The sequence below is a fragment of the Tursiops truncatus genome, chromosome 4, assembly GCF_011762595.2.
Source record: "Tursiops truncatus isolate mTurTru1 chromosome 4, mTurTru1.mat.Y, whole genome shotgun sequence".
In the NCBI taxonomy this organism is placed as follows: domain Eukaryota; kingdom Metazoa; phylum Chordata; class Mammalia; order Artiodactyla; family Delphinidae; genus Tursiops; species Tursiops truncatus.
In genome coordinates this window covers 96,578,135-96,603,042 of record NC_047037.1, presented here as the reverse complement: position 1 = coordinate 96,603,042, position 24,908 = coordinate 96,578,135, and the positions used below count along the sequence as shown (strand labels likewise).

Here is a 24,908-nt window from a genome sequence, read left to right as displayed (position 1 = left end):
TGCCTATTAATTGTGTGACACTGGGCAAGTGTTAACAAATTGTTTGATGAAAGTTAGCTTCTATCATTTTTTTTTAAAGTCAGGCTTACTGAGGAATAATTTATATAGCAAATAATTTACATAGTAAAATTAACCCCTTTTTGAGTGTGGTTCTATGACGTTTTACTAAAGCATACAGTTGTGTAACCACCACCACAATAAAGTTATAGAACATTTCCAACAATCCCCAGAAGTTTCCCATCTCCAGTCCCCAGTAACTACTGATCTGTTTTTTTATCCCTATGGTTTTGCCTTCTCCAGAGTGTTAAATAAGTGGAATCACACATTATATACCCTCTTGATTCTGGCTTCTTTTGCTTAGCATCGTGCTTTTGAAACTTACCAGGTTATGGGTTTCAGTAGTTTATTCTGTTGAGAAACTGTGAGAACTATAGGAGAGTTAAGCAGGTCTATAGCCAGGGCAGATCTAGGTTTCTGTGAGGCCTAAATCTTACGTAATTTGGGGGACCCTCTCTTAGAAAAAGAATACAAAATTACTGATACAAAATTAGGTATGAAAGAAATTATTTTAAATAAGAAATCACAACAGTACTGTTATAAACACAGGAATTTTGAAAAGTTTTATTTTACTCATCCCTATCAGATAACTGTAAAATACAGCATCTACTCTATTCCTATGAAAGAGACTTGCCATTTAGAATAGACAAAATGGGAACCTAATTTTCTGCTTACAGTTTTACATTTTTGATGATTGGAAGAATTTTCCACTGACTAATTTCTGGTTTCATTCATCCCAAACCTGCTTTCTCCTCCACTTCCCACATATTTCTAAGGAAGGAGGCTACAGGTATGTTTGTGTCACAGTCCACAACCTCTAGCCCTGTACACTTTGTGTCAGATGTCTGGTGAGTTGGCATGGGGTAGTAGGAATATTCCTGGAAGTATTCCTACAGTAGGAGAGCTAGCAATAATTTAACTATAGACTTTATGATTATGAACCTTATAATATCTCATTAAACTCAAGCTCAATGTCTGTCCAACCAGCTCCCTCTAACTGGATCCCCAAAATGCTCACTTCAGCTGCAACACTACTCACTAGGAGATAGGGACAGAGGTGAATTCTGAGTAGAAATAGACAGTGGTCTATTGTATTTATTTTAATCACCATATATCTTTCTTTTGCAGATTTTTTAAGAAAAATTAACTGTATGATCCATTGCCAGTATTCTCCCTAGGGCCTAGAAGGAGTTCATGCAAGTAAATACTTAGAAACTTAAGGAAATTGCTGGGAAATTGGATTTCTGATACTTTTCATAAAGAGGACAAAGTCAGGGATTGAAGGAAAGAGAAAGATACGTGCAACTGTTAATTTTAACTTTTTGCTCTTTTTGCCTGGGGTTGAAAAAGAACCGTGTACTTGACTCCACTCCCATCTGGTGGTATCCTTTTTTTTTTTTTTTTTTTTAAAGTAGACCCTCAAGGAGTTGAAAATAAGGTTGCACCGTCTTGGTGACTCCACTCCATGGGCTGAAAATCAGCCACTGGGACTGAGTGGCACAGGCCTAGCTTAACTTCCTCAAATGCCAGCAGTTCTAGAGAAATCTAGATGCTAGAGCCAGGCTGGTTAGGTTGGGTCCCATTACTGTTCTTTTAATACTCTCTTAATGGAAATCACAGTACTAGCATCCTTACTTCAGAAAAGCAGTTTTCTTCTTTGGAACCAAAAAACATCACACACAGACTAAAGAAAGAACTAATTTATTCAACCTTTATCTGATATTAATATCAAATATGTAATTAATCATATTAATATAATTAATAGAGTATATTAATATAACTCCTGCTTTTTTATCAATATTTACATGTTATATTTCAGCCATCATTTTGCTTTTAGCTATATCGTCATATTTGAGGTAAGTTTCTTGTAAACAGCATATAGTTAGGTCATTTTTTTAATCCACTTTGTCAATCTCTGTCTTTTTTTTAATATAAATGTATTTATTTTATTTATTTATGTTTGGCGGTGTCAGGTCTTCGTTGCTGCATACAGGCTTTTTCTAGTTGCGGCGAGCAGGGACTACTCTTCATTGCAATGCGCTGGCTTCTCATTGTGGTGGCTTCTCTTGTTGCGGAGCACGGGCTTTAGGTGCGCGGGCTTCAGTAGTTGTGGCACGTGGGCTCAGTAGTTATGGCTCTCGGGCTCTAGAGCGCAGTTTCAGTAGTTGTGGTGCACGGGCTTAGTTGCTCTGCGGCATGTAGGATCTTCCCAGACCAGGGACCGAACTCATGTCCCCTGCATTGGTAGGCAGATTCTTAACCACTGCGCCACCAGGGAAGTCCCAATCTCTGTCCTTAAATTGGTGTGTTTAGATCATTTACATTAATGTAATTGTTGATATGTTGGGATTCAAATATGCCATTTTATTTTGTCTTTTCTGTTTATTTGCTATTTCTTGTTTATCTTTCTGCCTTCCTGTGCGTTACTTGAACATTTTTAGAATTCTGTTTTGATTTATTGTAGTATTTTTGAGTACATCTCTTTGCATAGCTCTTTTAGTGCTTGCTAAAACACTAGTGTGGGTGTTGGCCTCATTACCACTGGGCAGTATGTAAAGTCCTGATTCTCTACTAGGGTTCCTCTGACCCCAGTGGGGAAGGAAAGGTGCCCTTCATTACTACCAGGAGGAGATGGAAGTCCAGGCTCACAGTGTGTTCTGCATTGATACTGCACTGGTGGTGGTGGTAGAGAGCAGGGGTCTGTTACCACCCTTCAGGGATGAAAATCTCTTCAGGGGTTCAGTCCCTACTTGATCACCTCTGACACCACCCTGATGGAAGGTGGAGGAGGAGTTGGGGTGCCTCATTACAGCCTGACAAAGGTGGAAGTCTAGGTTCCCCACTCAGCCTTTGCTGGTGTAGGCAGCAAAGAAAACAGTTTTTCTGTTGTGTTTGGCTGAAGTCAAGTAGTTACTATCTAAAGGTTTTCAGTCTTGCTAGGCTGTTGTTTTCCTGGTCATTTTGTTAAACAGAGCAGACATTTGTTGCGGTTTTTTGTCTGCTCTCACTGGCATTTCCAAGTTACTAGCTTCTTTAGCTCCAAGTCTGAGATAATAAGGCAAAAAGAAAACCCAGGGAGCTCACTGCTGTGTTGTTCCTTGGGCCCCAAAGTCCCTAGCATGTCTGACTTCTCTCCACCTTTCAGAGATCTCCAATGTTTGTTTTATATGTAATGGTCAGGATTTTTAGCTGTACTTAGCAGGAGGAATAAGGGAAAATATGACTACTACTACTCTCTTCCCAGAAGCAGCACTATAAATACTTTTAATGCCAACTTAGTCCTTCATTTAAAAATCCCTGTTAGGGACTTCCCTGGTGGCGCAGTGGTTGAGAATCTGCCTGCCAATGCAGGGGACACGGGTTCAAGCCCTGGTCTGGGAGGATCCCACATGCTGTGGAGCAACTAAGCCCATGCACCACAACTGCTGAGCCGACGCTCTAGAGCCTGTGAGCCACAACTACTGAAGCCCGCATGCCTAGAGCCCATGTTCTGCAACAAGAGAAGCCACCGCAGCAAGAAGCCCGTGCACTGCAAGGAAGAGTAGTGCCTGCTCGCCACAGCTGGAGAAAGCCCGTGTGCAGCAACAAAGACCCAATGCAGCCAAAAATAAATAAATTTTAAAAATAAGTAAAAAGCCCTGTTAATCTTCTACCTGCTACTACTTCATTGGGTAGAGTCCTTTTTTTCATGCTACGTAGTTAAAAGTCAGGGTATTAATCAGGGTTCTCCAGAAAAACAGAAACAACAGAATAGATATCTATATATCTATCTATATTTATCGCTCTCTCTCTCTGTCTCTCTCTCTGTCTCTCTCTCTCTGTGTATCTATGTGTGTATACATAAAGGAATTGGCTCATGCAATTATGGAGACTGTCAAGTCCCAAGATCTGCAGGATAGACTGACAAGCTGGAGACCCAGGAGAGCCAATTGTCTAGTTCCAATCCTAGTCAGAAGGCTTGAGAACCAGGAGAGCTGGTGGTGTAGTTCTAGCTTGAAGGCTGGCAGGCTCCAGATCCAGGAAGAGCCCATGTTTCAGTTCAAGTACAAAGGCAGAAAAAATTATCTTAATCAGGGGAGGTCATGCTTTTACTTCTTTTCTTTTCTTTTTTTAATATCTTTATGGGAGTATAATTGCTTTACAATGTTGTGTTAGTTTCTGCTGTAGAACAAAGTGAATCAGCTATATGTACACATATATCCCCATATCCCCTCGCTCATGAGCCTCCCTCCCACCCTCCCTTTCCCAGCCCTCTAGGTCATCACAAAGTATCGAACTGATCTCCCTGTGCTATGGGGCTGCTTCCTACTAGCTATCTACTTTACATTTGGTAGTGTATATATGTCCATGCCACTCTCTCACTTCATCCTAGCTTCCCATTCCCCCTCTGTGTCCTCAAGTTCATTCTCTACGTCTGTGTCTTTATTCCTGCCCTGCCACTAGGTTCATCAGTACCATTTTTTAGGCTCCATATATGTGTGTTGGCATCCGGTGTTTGTTTTTCTCTTTCTGACTTACTTCACTCTGTATGACAGACTCTAGGTCCATCCACCTCATTAGAAATAACTCAATTTCGTTCCTTTCTGTGGCTGAGTAATATTCCATGGTATATATGTGCCACATCTCCTTTATCCATTCATCTGTCAATGGACATTTAGGTTGCTTCCATCTCCTGGCTATTGTAAATAGTGCTGCAATGAACATTGGGGTACATGACTCTTTGAATTATGGTTTTCTCAGGGTATATGCCCAGTAGTGGGATTGCTGGGTCATATGGTAGTTCTGTTTTTTTAAGGAACCTCCATACTGTTCTCCACAGTGGCTGTATCAATTTAGATTCCCACCAACAGTGCAAGAGGGTTCCCTTTTCTCCACACCCTCTCCAGCATTTATTTTCTGTAGATTTTTTGATGATGGCCATTCTGACTAGTGTGAGGTGATACCTCACTGTAGTTTTGATTTGCATTTCTCTAATGATTAGTGATGTTGAACATCTTTTCATGTGTTTGTTGGCAATCTGTATTTCTTCTTTGGAGAAATGTCTATTTAGGTCTTCTGCCAATTTTTGGATTGGGTTGTTTGTTCGTTTTTTGGTATTAAGCTGCATGAGCTGCTTGTATATTCTGGAGATTAATCCTTTGTCAGTTGCTTTGTTTGCAAATACTTTCTCCCATTCTGAGGGTTGTCTTTTCATCTTACTTATGGTTTCCTTTGCTGTTCAAAAGCTTTTAAGTTTCATTAGGTCGCATTTGTTTATTTTTGATTTTATTTCCATTACTCTAGGAGGTGGGTCAAAAAGGATCTTGCTGTGATTTATGTCATAGAGTCTTCTGCCTATGTTTTCCTCTAAGAGTTTTATAGTATCTGGCCTTACAGTTAGGTCTTTGATCCATTTTGAGTTTATTTTTGTGTATGGTGTTAGGGAGTGTTCTAATTTCATTCTTTTACATGTAGCTGTCCAGTTTTCCCAGCACCACTTATTGAAGAGACTGTCTTTTCTCCATTGTATATTCTTGCCTCCTTTGTCAAAGATAAGGTGACCATATGTGCGTGAGTTTATCTCCGGGCTTTCTATCCTCTTCCATTGATCTATATTTCTGTTTTTGTGTCAGTACCATACTGTCTTGATTACTGTAGCTTTGTAGTATAGTCTGAAGTCTGGGAGCCTGATTCCTCCAGGTCCATTTTCCTTTCTCAAGATTGCTTTGGCTATCATGGTCTTTTGTGTTTCCATAAAAATTGTAAAATTTTTTGTTCTAGTTCTGTGAAAAATGCCATTGGTGATTTGACAGGGATTGCATTGATTCTATAGATTGCTTTGGGTAGTATAGTCATTTTCACGATGTTGATTATTTCAATCCAGGAACATGGTATATCTTTCCATCTGTTTGTATCGTCTTTGATTTCTTTAATCAGTGTCTTATAGTTTTCCGCATACAGGGTTTTTGCCCCTTAGGTAGGTTTATTCCTAGGTATTTTATTCTTTTTGTTGCAGTAGTAAACGGGAGTGTTTCCTTAATTTCTCTTTCTGATCTTTCGTTGTTAGTATATAGGAATGCAAGAGATTTCTGTGCATTAATTTTGTATCCTGCTACTTTACCAAATTCATTGATTAGCTCTAGTAGTTTTCTGGTAGCATCTTTAGGATTCTCTTTGTATACTATCATGTCATCTGCGAACAGTGACAGTTTTACTTCTTCTTTTCCGATTTGGATTCCTTTTATTTCTTTTTCTTCTCTGCTTGATGTGGCTAAAACTTCCAAATCAATGTTGAAGAATAGTGGTGAGAGTGGACATCCTTGTCTTATTCCTCATCTTAGAGGAAATACTTTCAGTTTTCACCATTGAGAATGATGTTTGCTCTGGGTTTGTCATATATGGCCTTTATTATGTTGAGGTAGGTTCCCTCTATGCCCACTTTCTGGAGAGTCTCTATCATAAATCGGTGTTGAATTTTGTCAGAAGCTTTTTCTGCATCTATTGAGATGATCATATGGTTTTTATCCTTCAATTTGTTGATGTGGTATATCACACTGATTGATTTGCGGATATTGAAAAATCCTTGCCTCCCTGGGATAAATCCCACTTGATCATGGTGTATGAACCTTTTAATGTATTGTTGGATTCGAATTGCTAGTATTTTGTTGAGGATTTTTGCATCTGTGTTCATCAGTGATATTGGCCTGTAGTTTTCTTTTTTTGTGACATCTTTGTCTTGTTTTGGTATCAGGGTGATGGTGGCCTCATAGAAAGAGTTTGGGAGTGTTCCTCCCTCTGCTATATTTTGGAAGAACTTGAGAAGGATAGGTGTTAGCTCTTCTCTAAATGTTTGATAGAATTTGCCTGTGAAGCCATCTGGCCCTGGGCTTCTGTTTGTTGGACGATTTTTAATCACAGTTTCAATTTCAGTGCTTGTGATTGGTCTGTTCGTGTTTCTCTTTCTTCCTGGTTCAGTCTTGGAAGGCTGTGCTTTTCTAAGAATTTGTCCATTTCTTCCAGGTTGTCCATTTTATTGGCATATAGGTGCTTTTAGTAATCTCTCATGATACTTTGTATTTCTGCAGTGTCACTTGTTACTTCTTCTTTAATGCTTTTAGTTCTGTTCCAGCCATATCTGATTGGATGAGTGCCACCCACATTAGGGAGGGAAATCTACTTTATTCAGTCTACCCATTCAAATGTTAATCTCAACCAAAAACACCTACACAGAAACATCCAGAATAATGTTTGACCAAATATCTGGGCACCCTGTGGCCCAATCAAGTTGACACATAAAATTAACCATCATAGTATGTAAACATTTAAAAGCTCAGGACTACCAAACTAGTTAATTTGTACCTAAATATGAATTCTGACCAATATTACTCACAAATTCACATTTTGGGCTTTGAGATATACCGAAAAACTCAAAGGGAGTGAGTAAAGCCTTTCAAAGATTCAAAAATGTGCTCAAAGAGAACAACCACTAAAATCTGGAAGACAGTATGGCATTATGGGAAGTAAGAAACTTATGGTTGCCATGTTTCTTTAAAAGAGCTTTTTAACAGAAAAATTATTAAAGTTTTTATTTTTCCTGGTTCTTGGAGTAAGAATTTACTTTTTCCAGTGTTGAAAGATTTTATAAATTCAAATTAAGAATTTCTTATGATCTATAATCCTGCTGTCCCACTCTCTTAACATTACCCCTGGAGCCAGCACACTGGCATCAAGAGCTGGCTGGTTCTCAGTGCAGGCAGTATCACTTGTGGGGAAGACTTTGGACTCAAATAGGGTTCCCAGGTGTGTGACCTGGGGCAAATTACTTCATCCCTCTAAGCAGCAACTTTCTTATCTGAAAATGGGGAGTTTAATATCTGTAAAATCAGCGTGAGTGTTCCATAATTAAACATTCTGAAATTTAGACATCTGAATAATCTTCATTTTTGCAGTTTTATAAATAACACTGCCACCTTCGTTCTTAAATCTCTGTCTTCATTTTGGATCATTTTCTTAAATTCAGCTTCTTAGAGGTGAAATTAATGAGTCAAGGGATAGAACCTTCTAAAAAGATGGTACCAAGATTACACTAGCAATGGGAGAAAGAAAGAGAGAGGTGCTTTTCTCATTTTTAAACTTTGTGTTTCCTAGAAGCATCAGATGGTGAAGGAGGAGGAGACCCAGCAATGATGCAGCAAGAGAGAGCTCCAGTTCCTGCCCTGTCAAAGAAAACCGAACAGGTGACAGTCACTGTGGGAGAGTCACAGCTGTTGGCTCTGAAATCAGCCTCTTCTACCCCTCTACAGCATTCCATGTGCTTCAATACCAGTTATTGGTGGGATTTGAGGGAAGCTTTTACCTTCTCTGCCTTTGAAAGAGCCATGCTTCATCAATTACAAACCAGCAAGGTCTATTTTTCCCCCTAATATATTTTTTACAATATAAATATATTTTACAATAATGATAGCTTAGATTCTTGTATTACATTTTTACCAAAGACCCAGTTTTATTCTTTGGGTATAGTTCCTAAGAGAAGACAAATAGCATAGATATGCAAGATTACCCCCACACCAATGCATTATTACAGTACCAAGACATGCTGTGAGCAGGCTCCCAGGCCTTCATGTCTATCTAGCATCATGTCTGTTGTGTGAATTCTTATTGGGGATTTGCTACCTTTGTATTACCACAAGTGGCCATTTGATAAACTTTGCTCCTTGGACTTAGGACCTTTTATTGCCTTTTTAATCTTCTTGCTGGCCACTCACATCCATTTGCACCTTTCTTACATTATTGTCCCTGAGACCTAATTGGTAACCATGTGTGATTTTTTAAAGGACTATCTAACTGTCAGTCCAAAGTTACCATCTTCTTCATAGTAACATATGTGGCCTTATTCTTATTGTAGGTGGCCCTAAACACATTCCACTAGAGTTTTGTGACCCAAAGTTTGTGACCGGGCTCAGGATAATTGTGGGAAGCAGTTTAGCATTTTGGTTACCTACAAGCTGTGACGCCTTGGGCAAGTTAAACTCTCTGTGCCTCAGTCTCCGTATTGGTAAAGTGGTGATAATACGTGTATTTTCTTCACAGGGTTACGGGTGAGGATTAAATGATTAACACTTGTTAAGCTCTTTGAACTGTGGTTGGCAAAGAGTAAGCACTGAAGTGATAATTCTTATAGTAAAATATACTTCAGGTCTTTTATTTTATTCATTATTTTTTCTTTGTGAGGTGGGGAATGCAGCAAGATATACATATTTAATGTATAATCAGTCTTGGTTTTCTCTCTAGACATTAAATATTTAACTCCAAGGCCCTGTATCAATTTTAGTTTGCACCATTCTTTCTAAGATCTACAGGTTAACATCTGTAGCTTTTCAATTTATTTCACAAAGATGTTGTTTGATTTTACCTCACTTAACTCCACTGACCATACCATAGTCATGCCTTCTTTGACCTCTGCCTCTAATCAGTGCCTACTTGCAGAACTTGTTTCTAAATATTCTTTTTTTTTGTAGAAATTAGAACTTTATTATATTATAAACATTTCCAGAATATAAACTGATTTTGTATCAAGACTCCTTGAAACGTTTAAAACTGTATGTAACTTAAGCTTATTATAATGTATGTCATTTTCCACTTTCCAATATAGAAAATATACTGCAAGATAGATCTAACAAAGGAAAAAAAATCAATCTAAACTGCTTCACAGAGAAAACTAATGAATATAAAAACACCCACCCCAAACTAAAACCCAATCAAGAAATGAATTCTGTAAAGCCTATTAATCCTCCAGTTTAAAATAAATGACGTCCTAAGGGAAAAATACTTCCACCATCATAGCAATTTGATGAATTAAAGCAGAGCCACTCTCGTTAAGGGAAATTACATTATGTATAAGAAAAATGTAGTAATGATTTTAGAAAAGAGGAAAAGTAATTTCCATGTTGGAGAGCAAGCACACTAAATGTTTTCTGTTCACTTAGCCTTTGTACCTGCTCACATGAAAAGAGCGATAGGAACATCATAAAACCAAGCTCCTCAACTCTTTTTTCAGTTTAACCTCAGGAGAACCAATGCAAGAGCTTCAAAATCCAAGGAGAGACTGGTCCCAAAGCATCTCCTCTTCTTCCTTTCTTTGACTTGTTCCTTTTTCTCTTTACTACCCTTAAGTTCCTATTTCTTAGAGGCTACATCTTGGCTTTTTTTCTCCTTTCGGTTCTTAAGTTTTTCTGTACTGACTGTTTCCACCTCTGTTTTGTTTCTTTGGATGCTCTTGTATTTGTCTAAATCTATTTCCTCACAAGTTTTCTTCCTCTTATGCTTGGGCCGCTCCTCCTCTCGTTTTTCCTGGCCTTTCTCTGGGAGCCTTTTTCTCTTCTGATGTATCTGTTTATAACTAGTTTGACGGGCACTGGTACTGTTTTCTGAGGAGAGGTGCCTGTAAACTCCAGATTCTACACTGTATGAGCTACAGTTATACTCTTGCTGACTAAAGTTCAGGGGTACTGGTTTTCCTGAGAAACAGTCCCTGGTGAATTGACAGCAGCTCAGGGAGTCCAGTCTCAGCCTGCTGTCATGAGCTACTAGCCACTGAGGTAATCACTTTTCCACTGTTTGCGGAATACTGCATGGTCTTCGGTAGGTCTGGACGGTTTCACAAAGGAGTCTTTGATCAAACATTCTACACCTGGGTCTAGAATCAACCTCTTCTTTGCACCCACAGGTTTCCAAATAATCCTCTCTCATCTTTCTGAAACAAGTCTTTGGCTCTAAGCCTCTGGCTTTCTGCACTTTGATGTAATCTTCAAGTTCATCTTGAAAAGAGTCACATGTCTTTGAATGCTTCATTAGGTTGACAAGGAGTTCTCCTTAACAGGTTGAGAACTTGGTGGAGAAATTTGATCATATTCACCCATTGATTGCTTCAGTTTTTTAGCATGAACTTTTCCCAAATAGTGAGACTGTGCAACAACTGAGGAGCTAAAAACCGTGATGCAGAGATTTAAAAATCTATTTTTGTCCAATACTCCGCTCCCATTCACCTCATAATGTGAAATCCATTGTGATTCAAATTATGGCACTACTCCTTATAAGCCTTTTACAAAAGGTATCTGTAAAAAGTTCAGTCTTTGCTCATTCAACGTGGTACCTTCTCTGAGGCAGGGGCCCCCTCCGTGCCAACGCCGCCCGCCAGTGGACAGGCCGAGGTGGAGGAGGCAGAGAGGCAAGGACCACCGCTGCCACCGCCGAGCGAGCAGGGTGGGAGCAGGAGGCGGAGACCGGACTTCCGAGGGGAAGTGGCCACCACCACCAGCGGCCAACTGGACGGCACCGCCGCCATAACAGTGAGGAGTGCTACTGCACTTGCTCCAAATATTCTTTGTAGCCCACTGGCTTTCTTTTTTATTACTTTATCCCTTGATTTTATTTTTGATTGTTCTTCACTTTCTCTGGACTCTTTGGTGAAAGAATAAATTTGCATCAATAAACTCACCCAAGCCTGCATCTTTACTGTCTTTTTATTGGCAGAGCGTTCGCCTTGCTGAATTTCCACCTATTTTTTACCTCCTTCCAACTTGAGTCTTCTTTTCCCACAACCATCAAGTTAGATAAATGGCAGGGAACCACAGGAAGAAAGGAGAAAGATCGAGGAAGAGAAAGTTAAATGCATTCTTAATTTCCATGAGCATTCACCTATCTTTCAGCAGCCCTGGTTTCAACAATAATAAGACGATTTATTGAACACTCACCACAGGCACTGTGTAAGGCACCATGACTCAGTCGTCACAGGTGCCCTGTGAAGTAGGGGGGGACCCCATTTTACAAAGAACCTGAAGCTCAGAGAGATGGGTACCAGGAGTGATGACCCACTTGACTGTCTTTAAGCCACACCCTGAGGATGACACTGCTTCCATTTCCCTTTCCACCTGTCCTTCCTCATTCAACTTGGGAAAATTGGATTTACCATGCCATCAAGGAATTTCTTGGTCGCATGCCATTGCTATTTTATGCCAAGGAAAAAAAAATCACCAGAGATTTTACTGCTCATTTTAACCACCTTCATCTTGCTCTAATTTCTTTCACTAACAAATTGCTTTAAGGAAACAAAGTCCTGGGAATTCCCTGGCGGTCCAGTGGTTAGGGCTCCACGCTTCCACTTCAGGGGACACTGATTCAATCCCTGGTCCGGGAACTAAGATCCTGCATGCTGAGTGGCCAATAAATAAATAAATAAATAAATATAAATTAAAAAAAAAAAAAAAGAATCAAAGTCCTAGGTAGACACAGTGCCCTTATCACTCTCTACAAGCCTATCCTCATGCCCTGGCCAGAGAATTCACACAGGAACCTCCTTGTGCCCTCTGCCTTATTTGAGTGTTATCCATCTACCTCTCTGGTCTCCCTACCATGCTGTACACATCTGTGCATCTCCACTGCATCTGGCACAGAACCTTCCCCGAACTGGCACTCATTTGTGGAAAGGAATAATGGATGACTAGACTGGTATCCCAGCTTTCTTACCCCTCTTCCCATCTCAACCCTTTGTGTCCCAGCTGTGAGCCATTGGCTCCCTGACACTGCTGCCCGCAGACACCTTTTGGAGCCCCGTGACCATTGTCCCTCCTTCAGCCCCTCCTTGAAGGGTCCCCCACCGTGACATTAGACCTGGGAGTCTCTTCTCCTCCAGCCCGAATACCACAGTCCCTTGGGCTCTTCTGTGGCCTCCTCATCCTGTCTCCCGCTGCTCTTCTCCATCTGGAACTCATCTCACCACCCCAAGGACAGCCTTTTTGTCAGGCCGACTGTCATTTCTTTTTTTTTTTTTTTTTTTTTTTTTTTTTGTGGTACACGGGCCTCTCACTGCCGTGGCCTCTCCCTACGCGGAGCACAGGCTCCGGACGCGCAGGCTCAGCAGCCATGGCTCACGGGCCCAGCCGCTCCGTGGCACGTGGGATCCTCCCGGACCGGGGCACGAACCCGTGTCCCCTGCATCGGCAGGCGGACTCTCAACCACTGCGCCACCAGGGAAGCCCCCGACTGTCATTTCTTGAGTCCTTCTGTAGTTGTTTATGCACATAGAGGTTGCATTTCCAACTAGCCCATAAGCACCTCAGAGGACAGGGTTTCTTTTGTGTTCACTATGGTACCTAGCACAGCCATAGGCATATGATTCATTTGGCACATGTGACCAAGTATTTGTTTTTTAATAGTAATCATATTTTTTTCTTGGATCAAAAAAAAGAAGAAAAAGAAAAGAAATTACTGTTTACTATATTTAAGTTTTGAATTTTTTTCAAATTTGCTTAGTTGTTTGCTGTTCTTGAAGGGGTTTTTTGTTTGTTTGTTTGTTTTGTTTTGTTTTGTTTTGTTTTGTCTTGCGGTTCGCGGGCCTCTCACCGCCGCGGCCCCTCCCGCCGCGGAGCACAGGCTCCGGACGCGCAGGCCCAGCAAACACGGCCCATGGGCCCAGTCGCTCCGCGGCACTCGGGATCCTCCCGCACCGGGGCATGAACCCGCACCCCCTGCATCGGCAGGCGGACCCCCAACCACTGCGCCACCAGGGAAACCCCTGTTTGCTTTGTTTTTTTTTTTTTTTTTTTTGCTTTGTTTTTTAATGCTTGCATAGGAACTGCCTGGCATTATGCTGCTAGCTGTAATATGAATATCACCAGGTGAGAGTGTCCAGTTAGATGGTGTTCCCTCCTTTGCCATAGCTGGGCCTCACATTTTTATTACTGAGTCCACACCTCCCATCTGTCCAGTATTTCAAGCAGCAGGTTTATAACTTTATACAAGTTTTCTACCCTTGCAACTACATCATCTCTAGCAACCATTTCACATCTAAACAATCATCCTTGGCCTCCTTAATAATGTGAGTATAAAGATTTGCCAGTAGTTTTTTTTTTTTTTCCAAATACTGCTTCCAAAATAAATGATGAATTCCCCTACTCCTAGAGATTGCATCACCCTCTTCCCTCCTCAACATCACTCATTTCAGAGCCAGCCCTAGTGACTTTGTAATTATGGTTCCCAGAATATAATCCCTTATGAGGGATTTCGTGAATTTTCATTGATGTCTCCATGATGTCAGTAGCCTTTTAATGTTTCCATGACCCATCCTCTCCCCGTCAGAGACAACACTGGACTTCTTTTTTTCTTAAGCTAGCCTTTTGTTTATCTCCTTGGATCATAAAAGAATCTTCAGCAAGAGTACTTATCCCTTTCCCTCCTTACTTACCTCTCTCACTACTGTATTTTCTTACCAATTCTTTTTTTTTTTTTTTTTTTGCGGTACACAGGCCTCTCACTGCTGTGGCCCCTCCTGCCTCGGAGCACAGGCTCCAGACGCGCAGGCTCAGCGTCCATGGCTCACCGGCCCAGCCACTCCGCAGCATGTGGGATCTTCCCAGACCGGGGCACGAACCCGTGTCCCCTGCATCGGCAGGTGGACTCCCAACCACTGCGCCATCAGGGAAGCCCTCTTACTAATTCTTTATTTTCACATTGATCATTTCATATCTCTCCTACTCTTCAAGATTATTCTTGATTAAGAGAAAAGAGAACTGTGTCCTGTTTACTCTGATTTACCTTCCTCCTTTCCATGCTGGTGTCTCAATTCTGTTTCTCTTTGTATTAATCTATTGTTGTATAACAAATTACCCCCAAAGTTAGTAGCTTAAAATAGAAAAGATTCCTTATCTCAGTTTCTGTTACCTCACAGGCATGGCTAAGTTCAGTCTCTCTGGCTCTACATCTCTCATCAGTTGTCAGTCAAGTTGTAAGCTGGACGTTAGGGGCTCCACCATGAGGAACCCTTCTTGAAGTTCATTCAGGTGGCTGATGGCAGGCCTCAGTCCCTCATCATGTGAGCCTCTCCACAGGGATGCCTCACAACATTGCCCATGGCTTCCTTCAGGCCATGTGAGTGACCCAAGAGGGAACTAACAAGAGCATTCAAGACCAAAACCAGTCTTTTTTTTTTTTTAACATCTTTATTGGAATATAAATGCTTTACAATGGTGTGTTAGTTTCTAATGTATAACAAAGTAAATCAACTATATGTATACATATATCCCCATATCCCCTCCCTTGTGTGTCTCCTTCCCACCTTCCCTATCCCACCCCTCTAGGTGGTCACAAAGCACTGAGCTGATCTCCCCGTGCGATGCAGCTGCTTCCCACTAGCTACCTATTTTACGTTTGGTAGTGTATATATGTCCACGACACTCTCTCACTTCGTCCCAGCTTATCCTTCCCCCTCCCCATGTCCTCAAGTCCATTCTCTACGTCTGCGTCTTTATTCCTGTCCTGCCCCTAGGTTCTTCAGAACCCTTTTTTTTTTTTTTCAGATTCCATATATATGTGTTAGCATATGGTATTTGTTTTTCTCTTTCTGACTTACTTCACTCTGTATGACAGACTCTAGGTCTATCCACCCCACTACAAATAGTTCAATTTCATTTATTTTTTTAGCTCAGTAATATTCCATTGTATATATGTGCCACTTCTTCCTTATCCATTCATCTGTCGATAGAGATTTAGGTTGGTTCCATGTCCTGGCTATTGTAAATAGAGCTGCGATGAACATTATGGTACATGACTCGTTTTGAATTATGGTTTTCTCAGGGTATATGCCCAGTAGTGGGATTGCTGGGTCATATGGTAGTTCTATTTTTAGTTTTTTAAGGAGCTTCCATATTGTTCTCCATAGTGGCTGTATCAGTTTACATTCCCACAAACAGTGCAAGAGGGTTCCCTTTTCTCCACACCCTCTCCAGCATTTATTGTTTGTAGATTTTTTGATGATGGCCATTCTGACCGGTGTGAGGTGATACCTCACTGTAGTTTTGATTTGCATTTCTCTAATGATTAGTGATGTTGAGCATCCTGTCATGTGTTTCTTGGCAATCTGTATATCTTCTTTGGAGAAGTGTCTATTTAGATCTTCTGCCCATTTTTGGATTGGGTTGTTTGTTTTTTTGATATTGAGCTGCATGAGCTGTTTGTATATTTTGGAGATTAATCCTTTGTCAGTTCCTTCATTTGCAAATATTTTCTCCCATTCTGAGGGTTGTCTTTTCATCTTGTTTATGGTTTCCTTTGCTGTTCAAAAGCTTTGAAGTTTCATTAGGTCCCATTTGTTTATTTTTGTTTTTATTTCCATTTCTCTAGGAGGTGGGTAAAAAAGGATCTTGCTGTGATTTATGTCAAAGAGTGTTCTTCTTATGTTTTCCTCTAAGAGACAAACGACAGTCTTTTTATAACCTAATCTGAGAACTGACATCACATCACTTCTGCCATATTCTGTTAGAAGCAGATCAGTAAATCTGGTACACATTCAAGAGGAGGGGATGAATACCAGGAGATAGTGATCACTGGTGCTATCCTGTAATCTGGCTACCACAGTCTGCCCTCTGGCCCCAGTGATTTACATCCCTCCCATACGCAGAATATATTTGCCCCTCCCAAGGCTTGCAGAAATCTTATGACGTTACAGCATGAGCTTGGTGTCCAGAATTTCATTGTCTAGATAAGGTCCAGGTGCAGTTAAGGTTCCTCGGGTTTAGACCTTTAAGTATAACTCTTTGAGTGTATATTTTCTCAACTTATGAAACTAAAGAGACAAGTTGTCTCACCCCTACATACCCAACACCAAGCAGTGAGGCAAGCATTGGATAACCTCTATAGGCATTTCTATTCAAATAGGAGTAACAAAGAGTCATTGGTCCACAACATTCAGAAAGTGTTAGGAGTTTCTTGATTAAGTCTTAAGGCCCAGGGTCTTATGGTTCTTGGCACTGCTGTTTGGGTTTTTGTTCTGTCCTCTGAGTCATCCTCCCTTTTTTTTTTAAAATGAAAGGTAACATATGTTTGCAACTAAGCAGCTCTTTCAGCTTGCTTCTTGATAATAGAATTCTGAGGGCTCCTCTCTGACCCTCTCAGCTTCTGAATATATAACTCCTTTAAGAATTGTGTGGGGGCTTCCCTGGTGATGCAGTCGTTAAGAATCCACCTGCCAATACAGGGAACACGGGTTTGAGCCCTGGTCCATGATGATCCCACATGCCACAGAGTAGCTAAGCCCATGTGCCACAACTACTGAGCCTGCACTCTAGAGCCCGCGAGCCACAACTGCTGAGCCCGTATGCCACAACTACTGAAGCCCGCATGCCTAGAGCCCGTGCTCTGCAACAAGAGAAGCCACTGCAATGAGAAGCCCGCGCACCACAATGAAGAGTAGCCCCTACTCACCACAACTAGAGAAAGCCTGCATGCAGCCATGAAGACCCAACGCAGCCAAAAATAATAAATAAATTTAATTAATTAATTAATTTTTTAAAAAAAAGAATTGTGTGGGTCTCCTGTGATTCTTCTGGGGATTTACTCTATTAGGCAGAAGTCACACCCACAATGTTTTCCAGATAAACCCTTCTGTACCTTGGGCTTCAGCTGAGACAATTACAAGATAAGACCCCGTAAGCTTCCTAGACTCATGTTTGAGAGAATCTGCGAGGCACACCTTTAATTTTTTTAAAGACTTTTGTTTTTTCTTTTTAATTTGGCTGCACTGCGGGGCTTGCAGGATCCTAGTTCCCCGACCAGGTATCAAACCCAGACCCTCAGCAGTGAAAGCATGGAGTCCTAACCACTGGACTGCCAGGGAGTTCCCTTTAAGGATTTCTTATGTAACTGTGACTATGTCCAAAATTTTTGAACAGTGTGTTCAGGCACTATCCATCTAGCAATCACCTATTTTTGACACATTTCAAAGTAATTTGCAAAATCAGTACACTCCCCTCAGATGCTTCAGCATGCATATTATTTTTAAAAGCTCAATATTTACTTTAAAGTTCTTTTTTTTTTCCTTGTGAGGTGAAGTTAACATACAATAAAATACACAAATGTCAAATGTACCATTCAATGAGTTTTGACAAATTCATATAACTCCGTAACACAAACCCCTACAGGATACAGAACATTACCATCACCCCAGAATCCTTTCATGCCACCTCCCTGTTAATCACCATTCCAAACTCCTTGCCCCTGAGGCAACCACTGTTCTGATGTTTCCTCCCCCAAAATTTGTTTTGCTTTTTCTAGGATTTCATGTAAATCCATCAGTCTTTAGCTGTTTTTCTTACTTGCTACCTTATATTTTATACTGCAGTTTCTTGATTTACCACTTTCTGATTATCTTCCTGAGGTAGCATAGGAGGACATAGTCCTCTCACCTATGCCCTATTCCCTCTCCAACTGCTACTTCCTCTGCCGATACAATATTACATTTTGGTTAAAACAGTTGTCACTCTTTCATTATTATGACCATGGAAACACTGTTCAGTGCTGAGAAAAAGAGAAGCTATAATCATCCCTCCTTTCTTATACAACTCTTTATTTTTATGGTATTAATAATTACCTCATTTCTTCACTTGCCTAGCTTGCTATGTTCCTACTGTTAATTGCTCCCGTATGTTCCAACATCTCTTCCACATGCCCATGGACAGTATTTTCCATATGCTCAAATAGATCAGTTATTGTTCTTTCCTACAGATCTCCACACTTTTGTTCCACTCTGAATTGGTTATTCTCTAGGCCTGCTGAACAACTGAGACTTCTCTTTACTGCCCCTTCAGTAGTCTCCCGGATTGGTCTCCCTACTTACTGAATCCTATGTCATCCTCTTTCTTGATTTAGTCCTTTACTATGCTGGAATAGAGCCTTGAGTATCTGTGGGTAGGAAGTAAATTTTTTGAGATCTTAAATATCTGAGAATGTTTATTGAAATCTGAAAATTTTCCTCTTAACTTGATTGATAATTTTGCTGGGTATAAAAATCTAATTTGAAAAAAAAATCTAATTTGCAAATAAATTTTCCCCATAATTTTGAAGGCTTTGTTCTACTGAGTTCAAGCATCAATTACTGCTGTTGCACAGTCTGCCACCATTCTTTTCTTTGACCTTTTGTATTTTGTATGTTACTGTTTTTCTTTTCATAAGTTTTTAGAATCTTTTGTTTGTCCAGGATGTTCTGCAATTTCACAGTGATTTTCCTTAGCATGGTTATTTTTCTTATCCATTGTACTGTATACTTAATGGGCTTTCAATTTGGAGTTTCATGTTCTAGAAATTTTCCTTCAGTTCTGGAAAGGTTTTCATACATTATTTTTTTATCACTTCTTTCCCACTGTTTTATATGACTCTTACTTTCTATAATACCTTTTATTGGCATGTTGATTCTCTTGGGCTGATTCTCTAATTTTCTTACCACTTTTTTCTTATCATTTTTTCATCTTTCTGGGAGATTTTTTCTACTTTATCTTCAAGGCTTCCTCCTACATTTTTATTCCAACTTTCTTTAATTTTTATTTTAATTGTTTTAATTTTTTGCTGCATTGGGTCTTCGTTGGTGCGCACAAGCTTTCTCTAGTTGTGGCAAGTGGGGGCTACTCTTCGTTGCAGTGCACAGGCTTCTTTCTCATTGTAGTGCCTTCTCTTGTTGTGGAGCACAGGCTTTAGGCACGCGGGCTTCAGTAGTTGCAGCACATGGGCTCAGTAGTTGCAGCACGCGGGCCCTAGAGCGCACTGGCTTCAGTAGTTGCAGTGTGCAGGCTCAGTAGTTGTGGCTCGTGGACTTAGTTGCTCTGCAGCATGTGGGATCTTCCCCGACCAGGGATCGAACCCATGTCCTCTGCATTGGCAGGCAAATTCTTAACCACTGTGCCGCCAAGGAAGTCCCCCAACTTTCTTATTTGTTTTAAGGTTTAAATGTTTTTTTAATTTTTTTTCCTTTTTTATAGCATCCTCGTTTTATAGCATCTTGTTTCATGGCTGAAAATTCTTCCCTCTTCTCTCTGAGAATATTAATTGTAATTGTTTTGAAGTACAGTCTCTGTTTCCTCAGTGTTCTTTTTTCTTTTTTTTGTTTATTTGCTATGATGTTGGAGACTTTCCTTAGATGTCTGATGAACCTTAGCTGTCTATTCATATTAAAGAGAGACACACTAAAAAGTTAATGGAAAACTTTTGTGCATAAGTGGGGCTTGTTAATTAGTGGACCTCTTGGTAGGGTGATATGATAACAAAGCTGGACATTTACTATGGAACCCCCAAATGTCACTCTCTTCTGGCATTTCTCTTAGGCCATTTTATTTTTCCAGAGAAGAATTCAGTAGTGTTCTGCCTACACTATATAAGCCTCTCTTGAAATATCCTGAAACAGGGACAGGAAAAGGAAATGAGCCTCAACCTCTACCCTGCCTCGCTTGTGCTAGACTTCTTGGTCTTCTTATTCTCTCCAGAGCATAAATCTCCAGTCTTCTGTTAGGAAGAACAAGATGAGAGGAAGCGGTAATGGGATAGTTGCTTGGCTGCCTGAGCAGAAGGTATAGCCAGGTGGGTGTAGGAGGGAGGCTAATCATTTTAAACATAAAGTTTCAATCAGTCTCTTTCTTTCAAACCCTTTCCCCTCTGTAGTACCTTGTACCACCCACTGCTGAACCTTTTCAGAGTCCAAAAGGTGAAACAGACACACTTATTGTTAGCATCTGTCGCTCTAGAAACCCAGGTGCTAGATGTCTCTCTCCCTATGCTAAATAGCTTCCGTCCAGTTTCAACCCTTTCCATTTTCCAAAATGTTGTTGAAATCTCTCCACTACTGTTGTCCTTTCTCCTGGTTTCTTCGTCCTTATAGATTTATATCTTTTTCAGTTTCCTTTATTTTCAATTTTTTTTAATATTTATTTATTTATTTGGTTGTGCCAGGTCTCAGTTGCAGCAGGTGGGCTCCTTAGTTGCAGCTCGCGGGCTCCTTAGTAGAGACATGTGAACTGTTAGTTGCAGCATGCATGTGAGATCTAGTTCCCCAACCAGGGATAGAACCTGGGCCCCCTGCATTGGGAGCATGGAGTCTTAACCACTGCGCCACCAGGGAAGTCCCTCCTTTATTTTCATTTTAGTAGCGTTTTGAAAATGAATTGCCATGGTTAAAACCAGAAGACTCATTCTTAAAGGATATAATTTTTGACACTTTAAGGAATTGAAAACACGCCCCAATTAATTGCTTCACTGAAAGCTTAATAAGTTTTTTTTGGTATATTTTTGGGCAAGTGTGATTCTTCTAAATCTTTAACTTCATACTCAGGGTACATATTTAAAAATCACTGCATAAAGAAATGACATTACTTATTAACTGCCAAAGTCAGATACTGTTGGAATCAGTTTCTAGAAATGGTTAGTTGGCCTACCCTGAGTCTTCCTCATCTTACCTAGTCTCTCTGAGGGTAGACATCAGCATCTGTAAGGCAGCTGGCAACGTTTAGGAATTTTCAATACTATGGGCTTTGTATTTCTTCATAAAGTAGTCTCACTTCTATGGAAATTGACCCCATAAACTTGCTTCTTCATTAGCACCCTACTGCAACCAGCTAAAATGACTGCTCCCAGAAAACAAATATCATACTGCATTTCCTTTAAGATGATGTAAGAATTTGAACCTAACATGTAAACCTGTTATGGTATCTTGACAAAAGCAGTTGTCAAGCATGTTTCTTTTTTCCTTGGCGTGATTCAGAATTGTGTTTTTATTTTTTCTTCCAGAATTGGAGAGTCCATATCCTTATAACTGAGCTCATTTCCACATTTAACTTGTGTCATGTTTAACTGGCTTTGTAAACCTGGCATAAATACAAACCCCGCACATTGAACATACTCTTAGAGAGCACCCCCATTTGCTAAATAAGAAAATGAAACAGGTTCTACATCTGCTTCCCCCCAAAACCTTCATAATGGGGACAAGATACTGAAGTATGCCTTGAGGGATCTAGGGAGATACTAATTGTATCCAGGCCTTTGCCATAGCAGCATGAGCTGATGTTGGCTTGATCTGTAATTGGACTCTTATGACTGTCTGGCAGCTTCTGTGACATATTAGTGGCCTTGGCCCAGTTTCTAATTGGCATCAAATTAGCGTGTATCTACATCCACAAGACAGCTTAACTTTCTAAATAAGAGAGGTCCTAATATCTATTTTCTTTAGCTATGATGCAATTGTACTTTGCAGGTTTTTTCTTTTAACTGAGAAGCAGCTGAAATTTCAAGATTCCCATATTACTTTAATCCTGAGCCTTTTGAATCTACTTCTCTATAACTGAAACAGAGTCTAGAAACTGCTGGTCCTGGCCCCATGTCTTGAAGAAATTACATAGTATTATATCTCTCTGGATTCAGGCCATAGACATTCTTAATCTGCAGGCTATCTGGAAACTTTAATAGAAAGCTTCATCTGTAATCATTTTAAAGACAGCCAGTAGAGACAAGATTGCTTTAGTTAGTAGTTTACCAGCTTAAACTGAGTACTCTCTAGTTGGAATGGAAACTTAATCAAGAAAAAACTCAGAATAAGTTTTCACTTATATTTTATGTCTTACTTGGCAACTTGTTTGAAAATGTTGCATAAAAGATCTAATACAGGAAACATTTTATATAACTGCCTATGATTAATAAATATGGAATCTGAAGCATTCTATTTTATAAATCAAGGTCTTAGTCTAAATTTCCTGTTTTTCTACACTAAAACAAAACAAAACAAAACAAAAAACAAATCCTTAGGGTAAAAATAGCACTAAACTATATAGGGTACTCCAGGGGTCAAGGCAACAGGCAAAATCAATTACTCAGGATGCCATGGTGTTGAGGCTTTTGTCAGACCATAAGCAGAAACATTCATTTTGTAGTCACTATAGATAAGACATTTGGTGCAGCTGGTTTCATAAAAATATAAGTAAATATATCCTACTTCAGATTTTCTGTGCCTATTGAGAAGAGGAAAGGAATGAATAACAAAATGATAAGTCAGTGACTTGGAAATACAGACTCACACATTGCTAGTTCCTGGAAACACCAGTCATTCTAGTCAAAGACTTCTTTACATCTTAATTTTAATCACATCTCTTTCTGCCTGTATTTTCCAAACCTAGCCACTGTCTTCCATCTATAATACCCTGTACCACCACCTCAAACACATATATACACTTAATCACACATTTTGACCTTTGTTCAAAGATTTTCCAGTCTTAAGTCATCTGCACTTTCTCACTTTTACAAATTCTCTCAGCTTGGCCCCTGCATAATAGCCTTCAGTGGATTTTCCAACATTTCTTTGTCTTAAGATACTCTGAAGAATACATGCATGACAGTAGATATTGATACTTTGGGATTCATACCATTAGTTGACACCTCATCATGCTAAGATGAAAGTTTTCTCATTTACATTTCTTTATAGCCTAAAGAATGTTTCTTGATACAACCAAAGGAAACAAATGAAGATGCCACCAAGACCAGGAAGAGGAAAAAGGTAATATTAATAATTTTTTACAATGGTACAGCCCCACATGGTTTCTATCACATTGTTATATAGTGTACTTTGATGAGGCAATTATTGTAATCCCCACTTTAGATATGCAAAAATTGTAAAATTCATTGAGGTTTGGTGACTTTCCTAAGGTCACTAGTAATAAGTGTTTCTGTTGGAGCTAAAAATAAATTCTTCTAATTCCTATTTCAGTCTTGTGGATACCAAACATCTTTGTTACCCACCCTGTGTTTTCACTGTGGTTAGAAGTCAGACAGGGATTTCTAATTCTAAAAGGGGCCCAGAGCTCTCCTGCCCTCTGGCCCCTCTGGCTCTGTCCAAGAAAAAAAATTTACCAACCTTCTTTTCTTACCCATTTCATTTTTTAAAAGCCTTATGTCTTAAAGTATTAATAAAAAGAAAATAATAAGCAGATGAAATAGTGTAAGTATAAGGCATTTCTGACTCTAATTTCAAACGATAATTTAAAGCAAAAGGCTCCCCTTGCGTTTTAAGACTTGCCTGTGAACATACGGAAAACTCTGTTGCTCCTATACAAACTTTCTTATGGCTCAGCCTTGAACAAAGTGTGGTTAGCTTTTTTTTTAATAAATTTATTTAATTAATTTATTTATTTTTGGCTGCGTTCGGTGTTCGTTGCTGTGCGTGGGCTTTCGAGCACGGGCTGTAGGCACCCAGGCTTCGGTATTTGTGGCACGTGGGCTCTAGAGCACAGGCTCAGTAGTTGTGGCACACGGGCTTAGTTGCTCCGTGGCATGTGGGATCTTCGTGGACCAGGGTTCGAACCTGTGTCCCCTGCATTGGCAGGTGGATTCTTAACCACTGCACCACCAGGGAAGCCCGAAAGTGTGGTTAGCTTTGACCTTCCACCACAGTTGTCAAAACAGCAATGTAATTCTCTCCCTGCCAAGAAAGGTCTACTGATGTAGTTAGCAGAGGAAATGCAATTGGGATTAGAGGAAACAAGATGGACTCAAACCAATTACTTAACAGCAAGCTTTTAGAAAACAGAGTGTGTGTGCATATGTTTTCCTTGCCTGCACATGGCCAAATAGGAGGATGGGAAATGCCAAATTGGCTGAGTTTTGGCACGTCCTTAAAGAAACGACTTTTAACTTCTCTTTGATAGTTTGACACTAATGGCCTTCAGGAGTGTTAAGTTCTTGGGGTTCAAGGTCAGAACTCCAGCTAGCTAGTTTAGCCTTGGCTGAGGTCATGCTAAAATGTGCCCACGGATGACGTGTTCTTTTAAAGTTAATTCATTTGACAGAACTTTGACCGTTCTTGGCAGTGGTATGAAAAGGAAGATAGTATGGAAGGAGGGGGGAAAAGCTGGGGTAGAAGGCAAGGAAGGGCTCTTTCTGGATTTTTGGTGAAATACTAGGAAGAAATAAGAAGGGAAGTTTATGATGAAAGTTAAATGAACAATTGTGCATTCCTAGTACATTGCAGACATTCAGTAAATGCTACACAGATAAGTCCAAATCAAAATAGATGT

At 40.1% G+C, this 24,908-nt stretch overlaps 1 protein-coding gene and 1 pseudogene across 9 annotated transcripts in view; one reads left to right on the top strand and one right to left on the bottom strand.

The window, feature by feature from the left end:
* CMSS1 (cms1 ribosomal small subunit homolog) overlaps positions 1-24,908 on the top strand; it is a 383,373-nt gene that overhangs the window by 339,711 nt on the left and 18,754 nt on the right. For 7 of the 9 annotated variants that reach the window (XM_073804346.1, XM_019922741.3, XM_019922743.3 and 4 more), the window contains 2 exons: positions 8,185-8,273; positions 23,321-23,392. In XM_073804346.1, coding sequence (XP_073660447.1) covers positions 8,185-8,273; positions 23,321-23,392 — 161 coding nt within the window. The remainder of the gene's footprint in view (positions 1-8,184; positions 8,274-23,320; positions 23,393-24,908) is intronic. The other 2 variants (XM_033855903.2, XM_073804344.1) reach the window with 1 other exon arrangement.
* LOC101325552 (lysine-rich coiled-coil protein 1-like) lies at positions 10,064-10,887 on the bottom strand (annotated as a pseudogene).